This window comes from Pteronotus mesoamericanus, unplaced genomic scaffold (genome assembly GCF_021234165.1).
Source record: "Pteronotus mesoamericanus isolate MK-2021 breed Mesoamerican mustached bat unplaced genomic scaffold, CSHL_Meso_final contig_44, whole genome shotgun sequence".
Taxonomy (NCBI): domain Eukaryota; kingdom Metazoa; phylum Chordata; class Mammalia; order Chiroptera; family Mormoopidae; genus Pteronotus; species Pteronotus mesoamericanus.
In genome coordinates this window covers 4,997,306-5,017,510 of record NW_026555166.1, presented here as the reverse complement: position 1 = coordinate 5,017,510, position 20,205 = coordinate 4,997,306, and the positions used below count along the sequence as shown (strand labels likewise).

Genomic DNA, 20,205 nt, shown 5'->3' with positions numbered 1-20,205 from the left:
TGCACCCCAATGTCCATAGCAGCACAATTTACAATAGCCAAGCGCTGGAAGCAACCTAAGTGCCCATCAATAAATGAGTGGATCAAAGAACTACGGTACATTTACACAATGGACTACTATGCATATGAAAGAAAGAAGGTGCTCCTAACCTTTGTGACAGCATGGATGGAACTGGAGAGCATTATGCTAAGTGAAACAAGCCAGGGGGTGAAAGACAAATACCATATGATCTCACCTATAAGTGGAACCTAATCAACAAAACAAACAAGCAAGAAAATATAATCAGCAACATTGAAAGAAAAAGCAAACTGACAGTAACAAGAGGGAAGGAGGGAGTGGGTAACAGAGAAAAGAAGTGGAAAGGTCAAATCAAGGAACATGTATAAAGGACCCACGGATGAAGCCAAAGTGGGGAAGGATTAAGGGTGGGAGGTGGGGGTGGGTTGGGGCAGGGGAACGTGGTGGTGGGAAAATGGAGACAGATGTATTTAAACAGTAATAATAAAAAGAAATTCTTGTATAAAAAACAAAAATAGATAATAAAATTTTTTTGCCTCCAAAGCCTCTTGGCTAATTCTGATGATTAGTATAAATAATCTATAATCTCATTTTTGGGGAATGGAGGTTTAATTATATACAAAGGATATTGAGGGAGGGTATTTGCTCTTCTGAGGGAGACAAATATAGGTAAAATTAAATATACTAAGACAACTCCTAGAGACAAGTGAAACAAAAAAATATATTTGAGAGTAGCAAGTGTTTTTACTTATTTATTTATTTTTTGTTTGTTTCTATTTCCATCACAGTATGGAGCAATAAGTTTCTAGAAACCAGAGAACAGACTTCATTTAATTGCCCAAAATTGGAAACCCCGGTGAAGGGGAAGAGGCACGGCTGGGTTGCAGGCCTGGCCCAAACTGTGGCTGAGAACTGAGAGCCACATGATTTTTTTGAGGAGACTGTGGACAAGATCAGCATCTGTGAAAAGTGATGAAAGAGGGGAAAAACTTGGCCATTTACTGTCATTTTTATGACTGAGGGGTTCCTGAGTGATGCTTTCTTTTCATGCATTAAATTTTTCTTTGTCAAAATTTCTAAATGAACTATTAGGAACCCTGCCTCTTATTTTTACCTTAACAACTGATCTTCCAGACCTGATTTGGTTACAGTGAAATTGATGATGGTAACTTTAATGCACACCTAGAAAAGAAGCATACAGCACATTAAAATTACTCTATGATTAATTCAGATTGATAATATAAGAAGTGTATTCTTTATTAGAACAGGGCTCATTATTACCCAGCTGGATGTATCTCAAGTTTAATTGTGAACATACCCAGCCACACCCAAACACACCAAGCATACTACGTTTTACAAAATCTTAATATAATTTTCCCCGCCAGCACGGTGACATTCTGTTCCTCAAATGCTTCAGTTACAGAAGAACCAGCAAATGGCTAAAAAGAGGTAGGCCTATGGAATCAATTACTTGGGTTCAAATTCCAAGTGCACTTTTTACTAACATACGATGTTGTATAAGCCATTCACTCATCTGAGCTTTAGCTCTTCATATTTGAAAATTGGGGTGCTAATAAGAACTCATTATGTATTTGTGAGGACCAATTGAGGTAATAAAATCACTTAGTTACAGTAACTTGTATATAGGATGTCCTAGTAAAAACGAGGATATTATTGATAATACAGCTTTATACATTTTGTCTTATCATAATATAGTTTTTAAAGATTTTATTTATTTACTTTTAGGGAGAGGGGAAGGGAGGGAGAAAGAGAGGGAAACATCAGTGTGTGAGAGATACATTGATTAGTTGCTTCCCACACGTCCCCAGCTGGGGACCTGGCCTGCAATCCAGGCATGTGCCCTGACTGGGAATTGAACCAGCGACCTTTCAGTTCACAGGCCAGTGCTCAATCCACTGAACCATACCAGCCAGGATCATCATAATATTTTTTTATGAACAATTATTGCTATAATACAATATTCTGGCATTTGAATAAGTCAACAGCAAAAAGAATAAATATAGTAAGACTAGATGTTTGAATGACATACATTTTACATGTTATTATTTTAATCTGCACAACAAATTCTTGAAGTAGTAGAATGATTACCTACAGTCACAGAGCTAGGGTTGGGTAAGGTGTATGATGCTCCCTCTCAGAAGTTAACTAACTGAAAAATCAAAGATTGTAAGTTGGCACCTTGGTCACTTTCCTAAACTCAGAAATGGAACTTTGGACATGCACTCTGGCAGTGGCTTTGCAATTAAATCCCTTGAGTCTGACACAGGAAACCCTGGCCTTATTCAGGAAGTGTGTTGATTTCATCCCACCTGAACACATCTATGAAGACAGGCTAGGGGAAAGTGAGTAACTAAATGGAAAACGACGACACTATTTGAAGGGATATATTTAAAGGTATTTTTAAAAGTGTGTGTTGGGGGCGTGGTGAGGGGGTTGGCGAGAAATAAAGTTCTGATTTGTGAAGTCCCTTCCCTAACTGCCTGTTACAGTCCTATTAGAGAAGGGGAGCCCTGCTGGCCCGGGAAGACCCTGTGCAGCTGTGCCTGGGGCTGTGGGGTGGGGGAGGGGGAGGAGAGCCCCTCGGAGCCCCTTCTGGGGAGGGAGAAAGTCCCAGCTGCCTGCATTGCTGTTGCGCCTGTCCTGGGTCCTGCAGCACAGGAGTAGAGGTTCTTCTGGGGCCTATCACCATTCAGGGACGTGTGCATGGAAGCGGGGTTCACACAGCGCCCTCAAACAGCCTGAGAGCACAAGGAAGGGGACAAGATGACTTCTCCCCCAGAGCTCCAAACACAGACACACTGGGCATTTGAACTGTGATTCTCTGATGCTGTCAGTCACCAGAGTTTCCAAGCAGACAGCCTATTTGTTTGGGGCTCGATGCTGGGGGTATCTGTGCACTTAAACATTGACAGCCCACCCCCTTTTCATACACTCTCAGTTAAACTCTGATTCATGTATCAGCCACAACAAGAGGACACGAATGGCCTTGTGCTGCAGGAGGGAGAAGGGGGTGGTGCCCCTGATGCGAGCAGCAGCCGGGGACCAGGGAGACAGTGAGAGGGCTGAAGCGGAGTGCGGGGCAGTGAGGCAGCACCTGGGGACTGAGCAGGGGGGGTTTGAGTCCCAACTAGACGGCCAGCAGGAGGGTGATTGGAATCAGAATCAGAACTCAGAAAAGAAGAGTGGAGGGTGATGGTAGGAAAGGAGTTCTGGAGAAGAGGGAGCTGGGAGAGAGTTGCTCCCTTTGGCTGGGAATCCACCACACTTCAGAGACCCATCCCACCATAATGATCCATTCAGCCTGGGAATTCCAGACCCACAGCTCATACCTCGGGCAGGTAGTGCGGATTTGGCAATTTGGTTGTCATATAAAACCTAAAATTTTTATCATAATCAATGTCTGAGTCTCCAAGGTGAATGAGCAGTCGTCCACCACTTATGAAAGTCTGTTTCAAAAGAATGGGTTCTAGAGCTGGATCCAAGGTTTCTCTAAGCTTAAAAATTAAAACAAAAGTACAAAGAACAACACATTAAAATGGATGATATCACAGGCTTTGCTGCAAGTCTCCGCGGTTCCCTGCCTCACCAGTGTTAGATGCACCCGGAACTTATCCCTCCCCCCGGCCAGCTGCTCAGATCCAGCCCTTTGCCGCTGCTCCGCTGCTCCGGTACCACGCAGCCAGAACTGCCTCCAGGCCTCGGAGGCCGCCATCAACTGCCCGATCAGCCTGGAGCTCCGTGCTTCCCACATCTACCTGTTTGTGTCTTACTACTTTGACCTCTGTGATGTGGCTTTGAAGAAATTTGCCAAATATTTTCTTCACCAATCTCATGAAGAGAGGGAACATAGTGAGAAACTGAAGCTATGGAACCAACGAGGTAGCTGAATCTTCCTTCAGGATACCAAAGAATCAGACCATGATGACTGGGAGAATGGGCTGCATGCAATGGTGCGTGCATTACACTTGGAAAAAAGTGTGAATCAGTCACTTCTGGACTTGCACAAGCTAGCCACTTAAAAAATGACCCCCATGTGTGTGGCTTCATTGAAACTCATGACCTGAATGAGCAGGTGAAATCCACAAAGAATTGGGTAACCTTTTAACAAATCTGCGCAAAAGGAGGGTCCCGAATCTGTCATGGCAGGGTGTCTCTTTGACAAGCACACCCTGGAAGATGATGACGAGAGCTCAGCCTTAGGCCACAGGGTGACATCTCCGGTCACCATATCAGTGTGAGCATGTTGGAGTTATCTTCACCTTTTCCATAACTTGTACCAAGTCATCTTGTGTTCTTTCATCTGCACCCTTCCTTCAAATAAAGTATTTGGTACTCCTGCTCCTCCCTACCCCTCAAATGGATGACATTAACTTCGCAAAATTTCTTAGGCCTCAATTTACTTTGAACAAGCAGTTTTTCAGTGATCATATGGATATTTCGTTATGTTCACGCACTACCTCTAACAGTGTACATTTTCCAGTGATTGTTTTATCAATAGCCTAAGGAAAGAAGAACATGTGAAGGCAATGCATTGTTCATCCCCACGACGAGGAAGCTAAGAAAGGAGAGTCACTGCAGGATGATCTCTCAACAGGCCCCAGACAAAAAGACCTGTTCACTTTTGCAGTTGTTGCAAGTGAAGAATTGGCAGCCTACAGCTTGCTCTTCAAATCTGGCCCTCTGCGGCCTGTTTTTGTATAGCTCTTGAGCTAAGAATGGCTTTTACCTTTTTAAAGGGTGGTAAACACAAACAAACCAACCTCCAAAACAAAACAAGACAAAAAGAAGAATATTTGTTCAGAGAATGTGCGTACAGAGACTGCTTGTCTCTTGAAAAAGCTAAAATACCTGGCTCTTTACAGAAAAAAATTTGTGGACCTCTATTATATGAGACAGTTATTTTTTCCCCTCAAAGCAAATCTGATTAATGGTAAGAACTTGAACAATCAGACATTGCCAACAGACCCCCATGACAAACATCTTTATGTCAGCCTGCATGTGATGGGGGCCCAAGGCCAGGAACTATCACAATTTGATTTTAATTGGTAGTTACAAATTTATTTCCCACTGTGACATGGTACCCAAGCATGCAAACTCTTACAGGTTTATGAGATAAAATTTCCCTTACTACTCATGATACAATTTTGTACTTTTAAAATTCTGTTCTATTTCATTAAAAAATGCTGATTGAGATTGACTAACTAGATTTCACACACATATGAGTGGAAACAAGGTTTAAGTCTACCACCCACAAATGTAGAAAGCAGCTGGGTGTATAATGCTAATGACTCCAAGTCACAGGAAGCAGGAGAGGCCGGTGGGTCAGAGTGTCCTGTTCCTGGCAGGGCCCTGAGCACCGAGCTACAGGTAAAAGCCTCTGCCGGTCCAGGGGCAGATCATCGCAGAGAGCCTTTTGTCCACTGCCACGGGAGGAGAAATCCCCTCAGGACCTCCTATGCTATGAAGTAAGCGGAGTTTAAGAATCCAGTATAGGCCTAACATAACTATGCCCAAGGTTTTGAGAGAACTTACTCTCCTGTGACTTCAGGGTTTGAATGGGGACCTAGGACCCATTACAGAACCTTACCTCTAGGGTCAAGGCCAGAAGCCACACATGGAAGCTTCTTGTGCTCTTTGTAGCTTGAGTTGGAAGTATGGTAATTTACTGTGGATTTCGTAGACAGTCAAAGCTGCTCAGTTTATTTAACCATACTGTGCCTCAGTTTCCTCACAGGTAAAATGGGATAATAGTAGTAACTACCTTGGGAGGTTGCAGTGAGGATTAAAGAATTAGTATACATGAAATACCAAGAACTGAGTCTGGCATGTAGTGAGCGCACAATAAGTGGTAGCTGACGCTAACAGCGATTATTGTTCCAGGCAGCATGCCAGTACCTTAGCTCAGCTGCCCCAGTCAGTGGGCTTTCCCGAGCTCCTCAGCATGCCACCGTAGCAGAGGTACTTCCAGGCGTGGTAGGCAGAGGCTGGAGGCTCAGCTCATGGCCCACGCTTTCACACACTCATTCTTTTCTAATACAAGTCGAATGTTAAATTAGATAAATAAACCGCTACCACTGACAGGCACTTCTGTACCTAAGGCCTTTGCATACTCTGTCCCATTTGCCTGGGAAACCCTTCTCCCTCAGCTCTTCACATGTCACAGTTCACATGTTACCACCTGTAGCCATGCATCCAAATTCATTTCCCCCCACCCACCTTAATGGCCAAGTTAGCACTGGGCTTGCCCCTTTAAAGCCCTTACCACAAGTTCTCTTCCTCCCCTTCTCTCTAATTTGTTCTCTCTTTTCTCTGCTTACTGTCTTCGTCCCCAACTAGACTGTAAGCTATTGAGGCAAGAACCACATGTGTACAGTTTGCCATTCATTCTCAAGTAACGTGTGTTGAATGCATGAGCAATTTCAAAAACATCCGTTCTCAGAGTGATTCTGAAGAAATGAAGTATTTAAACTCCATAAACATCCTTTAAAAAAAATATCAAAAGCTCATTGTTACCACATCACTTAATCTAATTCTGACCTTGTATCTAAGTCGAAAACAATGTTTCTCCCCTCGGAACTGTCTTGCCGGCTTCACATCACTGGTGTGTGTGGACAGCCCCGGATGGCACTACTGCTGTGAATTTTCAGGGCAGCTAACCGTGCACAGCCATGATGAGGCCCGAGAATCAGTGGTGTCAGAAAACAGAGCACATCCCAATCTGTTTAATCGACAGATTGCTCCCAATGTGCAAAGGAGGGAGGGTATTGTTCAAGAAGCAAATCAATCAGTTTGACAAATGTGAACATGGACCTGACTGGCATCTTTAGCATGATGCAGGTATGGTGTGTATGGGAATCCAGATGTGATCTGAAAGCTAGGAACTCGCATGGGAAAATAAAAGTGAAAAGCAAACCTCTTCCAGTAAGACAGGTAAACCAAGTCGGATTGAATTTTCAAGTGTGCGTAAGAAATTACTATCCGTAAGCTTAATGATCTTTAAACCTCTTTTGCTTTCCTTATTCTTTATCCAACGGTTTGCCTGTATGAGAAAGCACAGAGCAGGACATTGCTTTAGAGTTTTATAAATGGCTGGAAGGTGAAAGTTTTTTGAGTAAAGTTTAGAAATTTTGTTTAACCTAGAAACAATTTTGAAACTCGGAGGCCGCCATCAACTGCCCGATCAGCCTGGAGCTCCGTGCTTCCCACATCTACCTGTTTGTGTCTTACTACTTTGACCTCTGTGATGTGGCTTTGAAGAACTTTCCCAAATATTTTCTTCACCAATCTCATGAAGAGAGGGAACATGCTGAGAAACTGAAGCTATAGAACCAAAGGTTAAAAAAAAAAAAGATAAACTAAAATAAAATAAAATTATCACCCCCCTACAAATAAAAACACATTTTAGATCTGTTTGGGATTTTTCCCTTTTATTCAAATTTGGAACAAATGATGAAAAGACCCACCTAGGAAAAAAAGCCCATGTTTCTGCTATTCAAGCCTATCTTTCTGCTTTCACAACTGATCCTTTTCCTAACCCCACTTAGTGCAATCTGAACCATGGGCTTAGTAGTCAGCTAGTGAGATTCTATGAATTATAGGCAGGCTGGCCTTAAAATTCACCAGACCTTTACTTCATTTTGACTCTTTAGGCCTTTTAGGAACAAAGACTGAGTTTCTGCTCGCACAAAAAATAGAAAAATAATGGTCAATCCCCTAAGCAAATCCAATCAAAATTAAGTACGCAGAGCACGTGGATGCTTCTCTTTTCTACATCCACAAGAGGAGGGACTTGGGGTAGAAGACTGTACACTCCCCCTAGGTCTGCATCCCCGAGATCTCATTAGTCTGTTCAAATCCACTTGTAGAATTTGTAATAGACAGCACACTATATTAGGCAGGGTTAACAAGCTGCTCTTTATTTGAAGAAGCATTTGTTACATACCTGATCTTGGGGATCAATCATCAAAGGCCATCGTCTCCCCTGAGTAACCAAAATGCCATTTTCTGTTGATATCATGTCACGGGGCAGCCCATCAGTATTCCACTGCCGTATTTCATAGGGATCGCCAAGAATGTTGATGAGGCTGAAGGAAGGATTAATTGGGATTCCCAGAGACTGACAGTCCTGGATCCAACACTCTATCAACTGTGGAAGAAGGAAAGCTTACTTGTATAGAACAGAGACCTTCAGTAAGTAAGGACACACAGAAAATGTCGGGTTAGCAATAAGTGCCACCAGGCTCCACAGGCATCCTGGCATCAGAGCATGGGGCATAGGAAGTGGACTAAAATCAGGAGACCTGGGTCCTAGAACTAATACTATTAATGGGTTGTGGCTTTGGACATGTCACCACCCTGTCCGGACCTCCATTTTCTCATGTGTAAATGACAAGGATTGTCACAGTAGTCTTCAACGAAATGTGTGTTGTCCTTGGGAGAGTCTGGAAGCACGTGGAGAAGCTCGGGTTGTCACAATGACCATGGGAACTACAAGCAATTAGTAGATGGGGAGAGGGATGTCGGCATGTCACCCCCTTCAATGAGTGGTATAGCCTTGCACCACAGAGAACTGTCTGTCTCCCATTGGCACCAGATGATCCCTGAGCCCCTGTAGAGCCTTCGAGTCCTATACCAACTAGGTTTTGTAACACAAGGAAGAAGGTGAAACATTTTTAGGAAGGCCTTTCATTAAAATGGCTTGAAAATCACTCTGGATAATTTAGAGTCCTGCTCCTTCCCATTGCCTAGCCTTTGAAGCAGCCCCACCGTTTCAGGACTCTCTGTCCTGGCTGATTTTAGATGCCACGTCTGATCGTAATAGTAGGGGATGCCCTGACCCTTTTGCTTCCCCCAGGTTCTTGTGCTGTGTAAGTAAGTGATGAATAAATTTCCAAGGCAGGGAAGGAAAGGAGGAATGTGTTAAGGAAAGACTAGGAGTAGACCATCACTGGCCGACAGGAGCAGTGAAGGATTGTGGATGTATAAATAAATTTTCATGATGGAGAAACTCCACAGTGAACAGTCTCCATTTAAATTAGAAAACTGATCCCTCTCCACCTTCCCCTGCCAGCACAGTTTCAGTGGCTTCTCGCCACTCCTTACAGAGGCAAGTTTACTCACCAACTGCCTATACTGGGCTGTGAAGGCTCCGTAATAAGCTACACAGGCCGCTGCTATGAATACGTTCCCGATGATATTTGATATCTCCTCATTGAATTTCTGGATGGTTTCTTCCCATCGAACTTGCTCATCTCCTAATGCAGCCGTCAGCTTCCCAGCACGCACCAGACGTGCCTTTGTCAGGGCCATGGTCTTTGCTAGAAAATTTTAAGAAAATCAGATTATGTTATTTAATATTTTCCTAACATATAAGATGTTTATTCACCTGCTTCTGTTTATAGCAGAATTAGCATTATTTAATTACTCTGGCTGAAGATAGCACTCTCTCTGTGCCCTTGTGGTATTTATTTTCTGAATCAAATTCATGTGTTGCTTTGTGTTACAATGCAACATGCCCCAACAAGCCCTTTTCATATGTAAGAGTTGAATATATACAATATTCCAGTTCTTCTAATTTTATACTGGAAGGCCCTAAATGCAACAGTCTAATGGAAATATGTTCTACATCTTGAATGAAAGCTGAGATTTGACTGCCTTAAAACTCTTTCCACTTTTGAAAATCAGGCATTTCCTGACCAAAATACATTTTATGAGTTACTTACCCAGACTTTCTTTCTCATTCACACTTTTGTCATATTCATCTTGTAAGGCCTGTATTTGATCTTCTACTTGTTTTAGTAATGCTCGCTTTTCTTTCAGAGTAGCCATAGTAACATCAAGTTCCGCCTAATAAAATAAAATAAATATTAATAGGCCCCAAAATAAGGTCAAACTTACCCATTTATAATACATATTTTTAAAAAGTAGGACTTATGTTCCCTTTTTCATGTCCTTAAAGATTTTGGTATAATATAGAAAATTAAAACAAATATCAAAATGAATAAACTAAGAGCAGAAGCAAAACTGATTAAAAGAAAACAAAAGCAAAGCCCAACCAAATAGATCATAGAAGGAATAGAGAAACAGATTCCTTCAGCATTTGGGGTGAATTAGTTACTACATTGGATTATCAACTTTAAATGATGAAACAAATGAAATATTCATGTAATAGTGAAAACTGATCTTTCCTAACTAGTTCTCTGCAGCAGGGATATGCAAACTATGGCCTACAGGCCAGCTCCAGCCTGCTGCCTGGTTTTGTGTGGTTTGTGAGCTAGTGGTTGGGAAAAAAAAAATCAAAAGAACAATATTTCATTACACATGATAATTACATGAAATTCAAGTTCCAATGTCCATAAATAAAGTTATACTGGAACACAGCTATGCTTATTTATGTATGAATTGCTGATGGCTGTTTTTATGGTGCAAGGGCAGACTTGAGTAACTGCAAGAGACCTTATAGCCAGCAAAGCTGAAAATACTTACTATTTGATTCTTTATAGAAAAAGTTTACCAACTTCTGCTCTATAGCCTCAGTTATTTCAGTAACCTGCTGCACTAAATGATCATTCTCTGTTCTGCTTGGGACCTCACTTTGGGCTGCAGATTCTGCTGGTTTTCATAACCTCAGATGGCACAATCAAGGGTGGGAGTATTTAGAAAATAAAAACATAGAGCATCACCCTGGAGCTAAAAGGGATCTCAAAGATGATATAGGCAATATGGATATGCTAAGAACTCATTTTCCTTTTATGTTAGAAGAGAGCTGATTTTAAAGGTCATTTCTAAAAAAATAATCCTTGCCAGCTATTTTTTATGTATTGCATCAGGTCACAGTGGCATGACAAAGGGAGCTTGAATTATCATGCCTTTAATTCTATAAAATATTGCAACACAGATAACATACCTGTGCAGCCCGGAGTTTTTGTCTCTTTGGTTCAACTTCTTTGAGTACCCGAGAGTACAGATCCATCGCTCTTACCCACATGCACATGGATTTACATGCTTTGGACACTTTCTCTACTTTTTCAGGCACAAAATCAGGATTATTAATGTACTTTTGAAGCTTTGCCAATATTTGAGGCTTTATGTTTTCCTTATCATATTCTAAAAGTCTCCTGAGAAAGTTAGAGTCACCAAGAAGTTGCTTTGCTGTTGGCCAATCAGGCCTGAAAGACAGACATGGTAAGTTAGTAGTAACTGTAATAAAGTAATATGAGAACAAAAGAAACATATTACTTTGAGAACATTAAGATATTATCCCAATAAGTGGATAGGTTTAATCTCAATACTATAATCCCAGCACTTGGTAATTATGCACACCACAATTTATGGGTAGATAAGTAATTGGATGACTAATGTTTCATACTACCCAATTTTGACAGAGAAAGAATTACAAAATCATAGAGTTTTAGAAATGTACGGCATTATAGAAATAATAATTTTATTTTTAAAATACTTCAGGCACTCACATTTTAATCTTGTTTTCCTTAGCTTAGATTATTAAAATCTCCTGCCAGGACACTATAATCACCTTCTAACTGGTTTTCTGTCTCTCAGTTAATCTTGCCTCCTTGTCAACTTTCACCAAATTGGTTTTTCTCACATGAAAATCTGATTATGTTAAAAACCTGAAAATGGTTCTCAGTCCCCAGTGGCCAAGGCTCTCCATCTGTGCTTTGCAGAGCTTCCAGGCCCCCACTGGGGAGCAGGCCAGAGAGCAGTAGGGAAGCCTGGCATGGGGGTGCTCTAGGCCCTGTTCGCTTGCTTTGATCAGTTTTATATAAAATAGTTTCCTATAAAATAATTTTTATCTGGAAAAAAAGAAAGTTTGAAAACTACATACCTCCAAGAATCTCCACGATGAAATCCGAACTGCTCAGACCTTTCATGATATAATCACAGCCCTCCTGCCCAGCCCATCCCACCCCTTGGGCATCAAAGGTCCCTGGGCTCTATCCATGCTCCCACTCTCTGTCTCTCAAAACACCCACTCATGTCTCCCTGGGGCACTATTATCTCAGATTCCTAGTACTATGCAACTTTTTCATGTCTTGACATTAATATTTTTCATGTTTGTCTCCCCAGTAGACTGTATGTACCTTGTAGGGAAGAACTTTATCCCTGCTATCATCTAGCACAAAACAGATGTTCAAAAAAAATGCTTGTTGAATTGATTTGTTGAATGGCTGACCAAATCAATGAGAGGGCAGAGAAGAGAATGAAAACTGAGAAAAACAGCAAAGAAATTCCATCAGGGTTTTGGCAATAGATGATTCTGAATTACTCACTTGGCATTTAAGAGAATGGAAATTGCTTCCATAACAGTCATGACCAGATCTGGGGGCTTTGTGAAAACTCTAATTTCAGATATATCTGCTTTATCTAAGGAATCCAGTGCTTTATTGGCAGCATCAAGTGCAGGTAGAGCTTCTTCAAGGTCTCTTTGAGCATCATCAGCTATTGCTTGGGTTTCTTCAGCTTTCACTTTTGCCACTGCTTCATCTTCTTGCACAACACTACGGACCTACCCATTGAAAGAGGACTGCTTAAGTGGTCTCAATATTTGAATTAAAAACCAGTAATAATGAGTCACATTTGGTTTAGACCAATGATGAAAGAGGATTAGCTCTACTGAATTTTTCCCTCTCCTATGTCTGTTTCATGCTATGTTGATATAATAATGGAGAAAAAGTTATTAGAATAAACAGTTCCTCCTAGGAGAAGAATAGGTGCTTTATATTTGTAAGTTTCACTTTTCTCACAACTCTGTCTATACCACTCCTTGGGTTCACTCATTTTCAGGGACAAAATCAAGATTGATTAATGGAAGGGAGATGGTTTACAACCTAAAAGCATTGCTCACTCTATCAGTTATTTTAAAGACATGCACAATTAAAAAATTCAATCATTTGTCTTTGTATATAAGTGCTCAGTTGGTGACCAAAGCTTTCTCACCCACAATGCCAGGTTGCTCAGTGTACCTGATCGGCATTCTCTTGATCCACTGCCAATTTGTCCATCAGGGCTTCCACATCTTGTGATTTTGTTAAAAGAACAGGTTCTAAAGCTGAAAGATCTAATTTCATTTTATCTACTAGTACGTTTGTTTCTAGTAGCTTGGTGAGACCATTCTTCACCCGCTCACGTGCCTAGATGACAATGAAAATATTTATTATAATGAGTATTATAAACTATAAGTTTACTGGCATCTCTTACTCATGTAGTAGAATTTTACATCTGCAGAATTGGTATAGTAGTTTGTAATACTTAAAATTGTGAATGTAAAAAAATCTTTAGGTAACAGAACTCCAGGAAAAGGCCGTGACAGATTCACCACAGAAGGTCTAGATCCATGCCGTCTGGCCTCTCACTGAGGACCCACGTTGTGCTATTTTTATTTTCTGTGGTATCCTGGTAACATGCTGAATGAATGAGGGACAAGTTTAGATAGAAATTCCTGGAGGTCATAGCTGTGAGAACTGTGAGAAGAGAAAAATCCCGAGATGTCCTAAATTAAATTATAGCAGACTGGAAGGTGGGAGGAAGAGACAAGGAAAGTTAATCAGTTAGTAACTGTGGATCTTAACTAACAAAAGACTGCTGGTATTTCTGAATGTCTGTTGAAACTTTTAATCAATGTCTATGTGGATATTTCAGCAATTATCTAGCCGGCCACCAGGCACCAGCGTATTTTGCTTATGCATGAACATTCTGGACTGTTATCCACAGCCATCTGAAAGCATCAAATACTTCTTGATGCACAATTCACCTATCCCAGAACTCTCCCAGCTTCCCTTTCCCCAACCCCCTTATCTATAGCCAATGTAAAATCTTTCTCAATAACTTATATCTTTCTTCCCCGAACTCCTCGTCTGAAAGAGTCCTGTAAGCCCCAGGACGGCGGACACATTGTTTTCTCCATCCAGCCCTGCTGCTGGTGGTTTAGACTGCATGTCCCAGGACTTGGTCCTTTTTTCTGGCTAGCATGTGGCTCAATAGAACCTTCCTTTCAAGACAGCTTTCAACCTTGAAAGTTTTTTTAAACACTTGTTTCCTCAGGATGATCAGCAGGGCTGAGAACCCCCAGGGAGACAGTGTACTTCACTTTGTTTAGTGGATCTAAGCCCTACTTCCCAGTGGCTGGAAACTTGTAATGAGGGTCAAAGGGGTAGTATCTGGTAGAGAAGGCACATAGGAATAACATTTTTGAAGGCGAGTCAGAAAGTTTGACTCAAATTGTCAGGTTCCAAAAATATCTGTCAAAAATTTTTACATTTAGCAGGTTAAAATTCACTGAAAAATATTTAAAATATATAAATGGTAAATGCTTCCATTTTTATTGTGTTAAAAAATTTTAGGTCATGTTATTAGGCTGATGATGATGATGGTGATGGTGGTGGTGGAGGAGTCAGCCACTATTTTCTGAGTATCTCATATGCATCAGATCATATACTAAGCACTTCACAAACAGTCTTACTTAAATCCCACAAGAATCCAAGAAGTAGATATAGATATTTTTAACCTGATTTTCTTTTTCTTTTCTTTTCTCGGCCCTACTGGGCTCTGGGTTCTGTGTATTTTTTTTTTAAAGACTTTATTTATTTATTTTTAGACAGGGGAAGGGAAGGAGATAGAGAGGGAGAGAAAAATCAGTGTGCGGTTGCCTCTCGAGCACCTCTCGCTCGGGATCTGGCCTACAACCCAGGCATGTGCCCTGACTGAAAATTGAACCAGTAACCCTTTAGTTCACAGGCCAGCGCTCAATCCACTGAGCCACACCAGCCAGGGCTGATTTTCTACTAAAATTTAGAGAATTTATAAAATGTGTTCAAGGTTGTGTAGGCAGAGCATAGGTTTTACATAGTCTGCCTGACACCAAGGCCTTCACTCTTGATGGGAAAAATGGGCTCATTACCAAAATCCCATCTCTGTTGCTTAACAAAAGTTTTCCTTCTTATTAAATAGAGCAGAGATGACTCGTTTTCTGCTTAACATCAGGATGGAGAGGGCTTCAGCAGGTAAGGTGGCAAAATCTTCCACTGATTCTGTCAACAGTTTTGAGTTCAAGCAATAAAAAAAGTTTTTTATTGATAATATTAAACTTACTGACACCAACTGCTTCCTTTTCTCACTGAGCATAGTTAGATAGAGATTGATGAGCTCTAAGTAAGAGGTGGGCGTGGTGTAGTACCGTCTCCGGAGCTCTGTGTAATAGCGTTCTGCCATATTGGAGACACTTAGGTGAACATTCACGCACATGAGGGAAAGCTTTTCCTTCAATTCATCATTTCCAGTGTCAACATTTGAGAAAAATGTCTTTGATACAGAGAGAAGAGCTTCTCTGGGCCACTGTAAATAAAGAAACAATTTAGAAAATCTGTTGCTCATTTCCCTAATATACAATTTCACAAATAAGAAAAATGTATATTTCTGGAACTTTTCCTTACCTTATCCCCCCTTTCGCCTAGTTAACTCCTACTCATGTCTATGATGTTTAAGAAATTGAATGTCTGTGTACATTAGAGAGGGTCTGGGTCTGCATTTGCTGTCCTCGGCACAGTGAATGGTGCATAGAAATTGTTCAATAATTATTTGTTGATGAATGAATAAATGACTAGGTGTCTCTTGGATAATTCCACGAATAAAATCACATATCTTATGATGACCTCATGTGCTCACTCTGTTTATTATGCCATTTGGAATTCAGGGTCATTATTATTATAATCATTGTTCAGTTCACTTCAACTCCCTTGTTTCTTTGAGCTCACCAGAAACTTAGTCGAATGCAACTTTTTGTTACCCCATGCCTGTGACTGCAGCTGAGCATGGCTGGAGAAAAATACAACCATGCTGGCAGGCCTAACTTTAAATTCATAGCAACTAGCTTGAGCAGGTTCTCAGTGCAGCCCACAAATCCTTCTATGTATTCTAAGGCATCCCTAATGTACTCTACTAAGTATTTTACACCCTGTACTACTTTCTGAGACTGTTAACACTTCCTCTTTCCTCTTCATTCTCAGCTGATGACCTTGATTCCCACATCACTAATGAAAACCAAACTTCAGTGAGCTCCCACCCCCAAATATTCCCATCTACCTGCACCTGTGCTCATACACTCTACGCTCCTTCCTGTCACTCTGGGGTAAATTGTGCATGCTCCCTGCCTATGTCAGCCCCTTTAGTGATGACTCGATTCCATCCCTTCTTGTCTACTCAGAAGCATTGGTTCAACAATGCTTAACTCTGTCTGCTGCACCATAACTATATATATATTTTCTGGATTATTTCCATCAACATGCATGTACTTTTTGTGTTTCTCACTTAAAAATACTTTTCTCTTCACCACACATACCCCTCTAGCTATTACCTACCTCCTGTTATTCATTCGGGACAAAACTTAAAAGAATTGGCAGTAGTCCCCTCTTATCTGTGGGAGATACTTTCCAAGACCACTTTGGGTGCCTATAGCTGCTTATAGTACTGAACCCTATACATACTATATTTTTTTCTTACACATACATACATTTTCACTTACTGGAAGCACTTTAATGGCTTTTTTTTGGCATATCCAAACTGCCAACATCAGTGCTATTGTGCTTTGGGGCCATTATTAAGTAAAATAAGGGCTACTTGAACATAAGCACTATGATACTTTGATAGTGGATCTGACAACTGGGATGGCTACTAAGTGGCTAATGGGTACAGAGCATATAGGGTGTGGATTTGCTGGACAAAGGGATGATTCATGTCTCAGGAAGGACAGAGAAGGATGGTGGAAGATTTCATCACACTACTTAGAATGGCATGCAATTTAGAACTTACAAATCATTTACTCCTGGAATTTTCCATTTAATATGTTTGGACTGAGGTTGACCCCAGGTAACAAACTGGAGGATGACAAATGGCACTGTGGATAAGGTGGCACTACTGTACTCATTATCTCCTGATTCTATTTCTCTTTTCTCTCTTGAACCTTATCTCCCATAATTGCACTGAAAAACCTCTTGTCAAGATCACTGTTAACTTCTACATTGCTAAATTCAAGTCTCTTCCTTCTTTATGAATTCTGTTTTGTCTTTGATAATTTTCATTGTCACCCCTTGCATATGAGTAAATTCTTAGAGGGCTTGAAAGCTAATGCAATTGTACTCCTTTAAAATCAAGCAAGTCTAACTTCTTAAAGAGATACCATGGGAAATCACCAACCTGGACAAACCAGTCGATGGTGCAGCAGTTCACAAGGGATGGGAACATCCGGCATCGGGACCGGAAGGCCTCCCCAACAGGGCTCATGCAGAGAACAATGTGCAACTTCTGACGGATTCTGCTAATAAAGTACTGAAACACCTGACAAAAAAAGAAAAGAGATAATCTCCTGATTTGAAATAAGGATGAAGCAAGAATAAAACTAAGTGTTGGCTAATGCATGTGAGTCTACCAATATCAGTTAAAAAAGTTAGTTAAGTAAGTGTGTGAATTATTTTGTTTAACCTCCATTCCAACCCCTTTCTCTCATGCAGACTAAAAATGACATTTTGCAGACCCCTTTGTACCTAAGGTTCTGGATGTGATCAAGATTCTCACCAGTGTGCTTTTAGGGAGACCCCTTGCGTAAGTGGAGAAGAGTAGTCATATAAGGTTTCACTCTGGGTAGAGGACCAATAGGGGAGAGAGACAGGGTGCAGGCCAACAACTTTTGCAGGTGCAGAGTCTGAAAGAAGTGGCATGGACCTGGAGCCACTATCTCCAGATGCGGCTCCTATTGGAGGACATCATTGAGAGGATGTGGCTGCTGACTGACCCATGAGCTGGACCCATTCCCTTGGCCTTAGATTGCATGCGCTGCCCACTGTTCCCATGGTGGGAGTCATTTCAAGAACAAAGTCTTGAGAGAGCAATGTGTTGTTGAGACTGTCTGGACAATGTTCCATGACTGAACCCAGTTAAGACCTCTATACAAACTTTTAAGATTTTGGTGGGCAGGTGTGGAGAACTACTTATCTTGTAGATGCCCAGGACAAAAGCCCCCTTGCTTATTAAACCTGCTACCTGCCAATCTGGAGTGGTCTGCCTTTCTTCAGTCTCTCCTTGCTCTCTATGTACAGGGACCAATTTCAGATTTTTTTCCCCAGGGAACTCCAAGGTTGCAAACCAATGGCTCCTATTTCAGCTGCTTCTTGATGGGGTGAACGGTGCATGGTGTTGGAGCTGAAGCAGCAGCCCCCTGCATGGTTTAGGGCTTCCTGGCTCAGCAGAAATGGTGCAGCAGAAGCAGCAGCTTCCTTGACCATGGACTTCTACTGTGTGCATTTCATATTCATTCCAAGGAATTCAGCCTGGAATTCCTTTCTTTGGCCCTCCCAATGGCTGTATGCCTTGAATAAAGCCATTTCTGCTTATAGTAGCTGAAGCTGACCCTGCTGTTTTTACCTATAAGCCCTGACTTAGCAGTAGAGGAAATTCTCATGAAAGGACACAGAAAACATGAGAAAAAATGGCCATGAAGTTAAAGAAGGTGTGGAAAGAAAAAAAGTGGGGTTAAAAAAATAGCAGCATATGGACCCCAGAGCAGTGTTGGTGAAATGAAGTGGACAGCAGCTGTGTTGAGAGACGGAGAGAGAGAGACGGAATATGCATTTCTGTTTTTGTTGTGCCATAACCTTGCTGATAAGTAAGGGAGTCAAAAGTACTGGACTCCTCAGGCAGAGCACTGAGAGCCTGTGGAATAAATTTGTGTTTAAAGAAGGATCAGAGAATCCGTCCAGTTTGGAGAAGACTATGACCTCCACGGGGGCAGTAGGGATTCTGCTTTCCACGCACTTCTCTGGGAGGCAGGTGAACTGACGCTTTGAATGCAGGAAATAAAATATCAAGAATTACAAAGGAAATCAATTATATTGAAAAAGGAATTCTAGCCACAGACTTCTTAAGGAGATTTGTGGATCATTTTTAAAAAGGCTAAAACAACAACTTTTTGTTTTATAAAGCCGTATAAACATTCTCACATATCCTACCTCATCCCTATTGCCCTCGGAAATGCCTACTTCTTTTGCTTTTGGTCTGGTGGCTGCTAAAACCTGCTCCAGTTCATCTTTTTCAAATAAATTAGGCACTTCACCTGAGTTTAAGATGTTATTTATATCTTCTAGGAACTCTTCTACTACAATCTATAGAAGAAAGAAGAGTGATCATTATAATTAATTCAACCTTTACCCTCTTCTACCTCCCCCACCCCATTTCCATCTTGTAATCACTATATTGTTGTCCATGTCTATGAGTTTTTCCTTGCTTAACCTTTTCCACCCAGTCTTCTACTGCCTTCCCTTCTGACAGCTATCAGTCTGTTATCTGTATCTCTGAGTCTGTTTCTATTTTGTTGTTAGTTTATTTTCTTCATTGGATTCCACATATCAGTGAAATCATATGGTAATTGTCTTACTCTGACTGGCTTATTTCAAAGCATAATACTCTCCAGGTCCATCCATGCTGTCACAGAAGGTAAGATTTCCCTCTTTTTTACAGTTGAGTAGTATCCCATTGTGTAAAGGTACCACAGCTTTTTATCCACTTACCTGCTGATGGGCACTTGGGATGCTTCCAATTCTTGGCTATTGTAAATAATTCTGCAAGGAACATAGGGGTGTATATATTCTTTTGGGTTTCTTTGGATGTATTCCCAGAAGTGGAATCACTGGGTCATAAAGCAGTTCTGTTTTTAATTTTTTTGAGGAAACTCCATATTGTTTTCCATAGTGGTTGCACCAATCTGCATTTACACCAGCAGTGTATTAGAGTTGTCTTTTCTCCACAACCTCGCCAACACTTGTTTGTTGATTTATGGATGATAGTCATTCTGATAGGTGTGAGGTGATGTCTCATTGTGGTTTTAATTTGTAGTTCTCTGATGATTAGTGTCAGTTCTTTATAAATGTTCAGTAAAGTTCACCAGTGAAGCCATCTGGGAGATTTTTGATCACTGTTTCCCTATCTTTACTAGTAATTTTTCTGTTCAGATTTTCTATTTCTTCCTGATTCAGTCTTGGTAGCTTGTATGCTTTGAAGAATTTTCCATTTCTATAGGTTATCCAGTTTGTTGGTGTATAGTTGGTCATAGTAGCTTCTTATGATTCTTTGTATTTCTGTTGAATCAGCTTTAATGTCTTT

At 41.0% G+C, this 20,205-nt stretch overlaps 1 protein-coding gene across 1 annotated transcript in view; it reads right to left on the bottom strand.

Annotated features, from left to right (window-relative positions):
* Positions 1 to 20,205, bottom strand: part of DNAH6 (dynein axonemal heavy chain 6) — a 273,527-nt gene that overhangs the window by 91,844 nt on the left and 161,478 nt on the right. Inside the window, exons 46-57 of the mRNA XM_054577633.1 lie at positions 19,056 to 19,208; positions 17,248 to 17,388; positions 15,148 to 15,390; positions 13,023 to 13,190; positions 12,330 to 12,565; positions 10,946 to 11,207; positions 9,762 to 9,885; positions 9,160 to 9,356; positions 7,982 to 8,185; positions 6,953 to 7,078; positions 3,369 to 3,533; positions 1,133 to 1,200 (exon numbers count right to left, since the gene is read on the bottom strand). Of these exons, the coding sequence (XP_054433608.1) occupies positions 1,133 to 1,200; positions 3,369 to 3,533; positions 6,953 to 7,078; positions 7,982 to 8,185; positions 9,160 to 9,356; positions 9,762 to 9,885; positions 10,946 to 11,207; positions 12,330 to 12,565; positions 13,023 to 13,190; positions 15,148 to 15,390; positions 17,248 to 17,388; positions 19,056 to 19,208 (2,087 nt within the window). The remainder of the gene's footprint in view (positions 1 to 1,132; positions 1,201 to 3,368; positions 3,534 to 6,952; positions 7,079 to 7,981; positions 8,186 to 9,159; positions 9,357 to 9,761; positions 9,886 to 10,945; positions 11,208 to 12,329; positions 12,566 to 13,022; positions 13,191 to 15,147; positions 15,391 to 17,247; positions 17,389 to 19,055; positions 19,209 to 20,205) is intronic.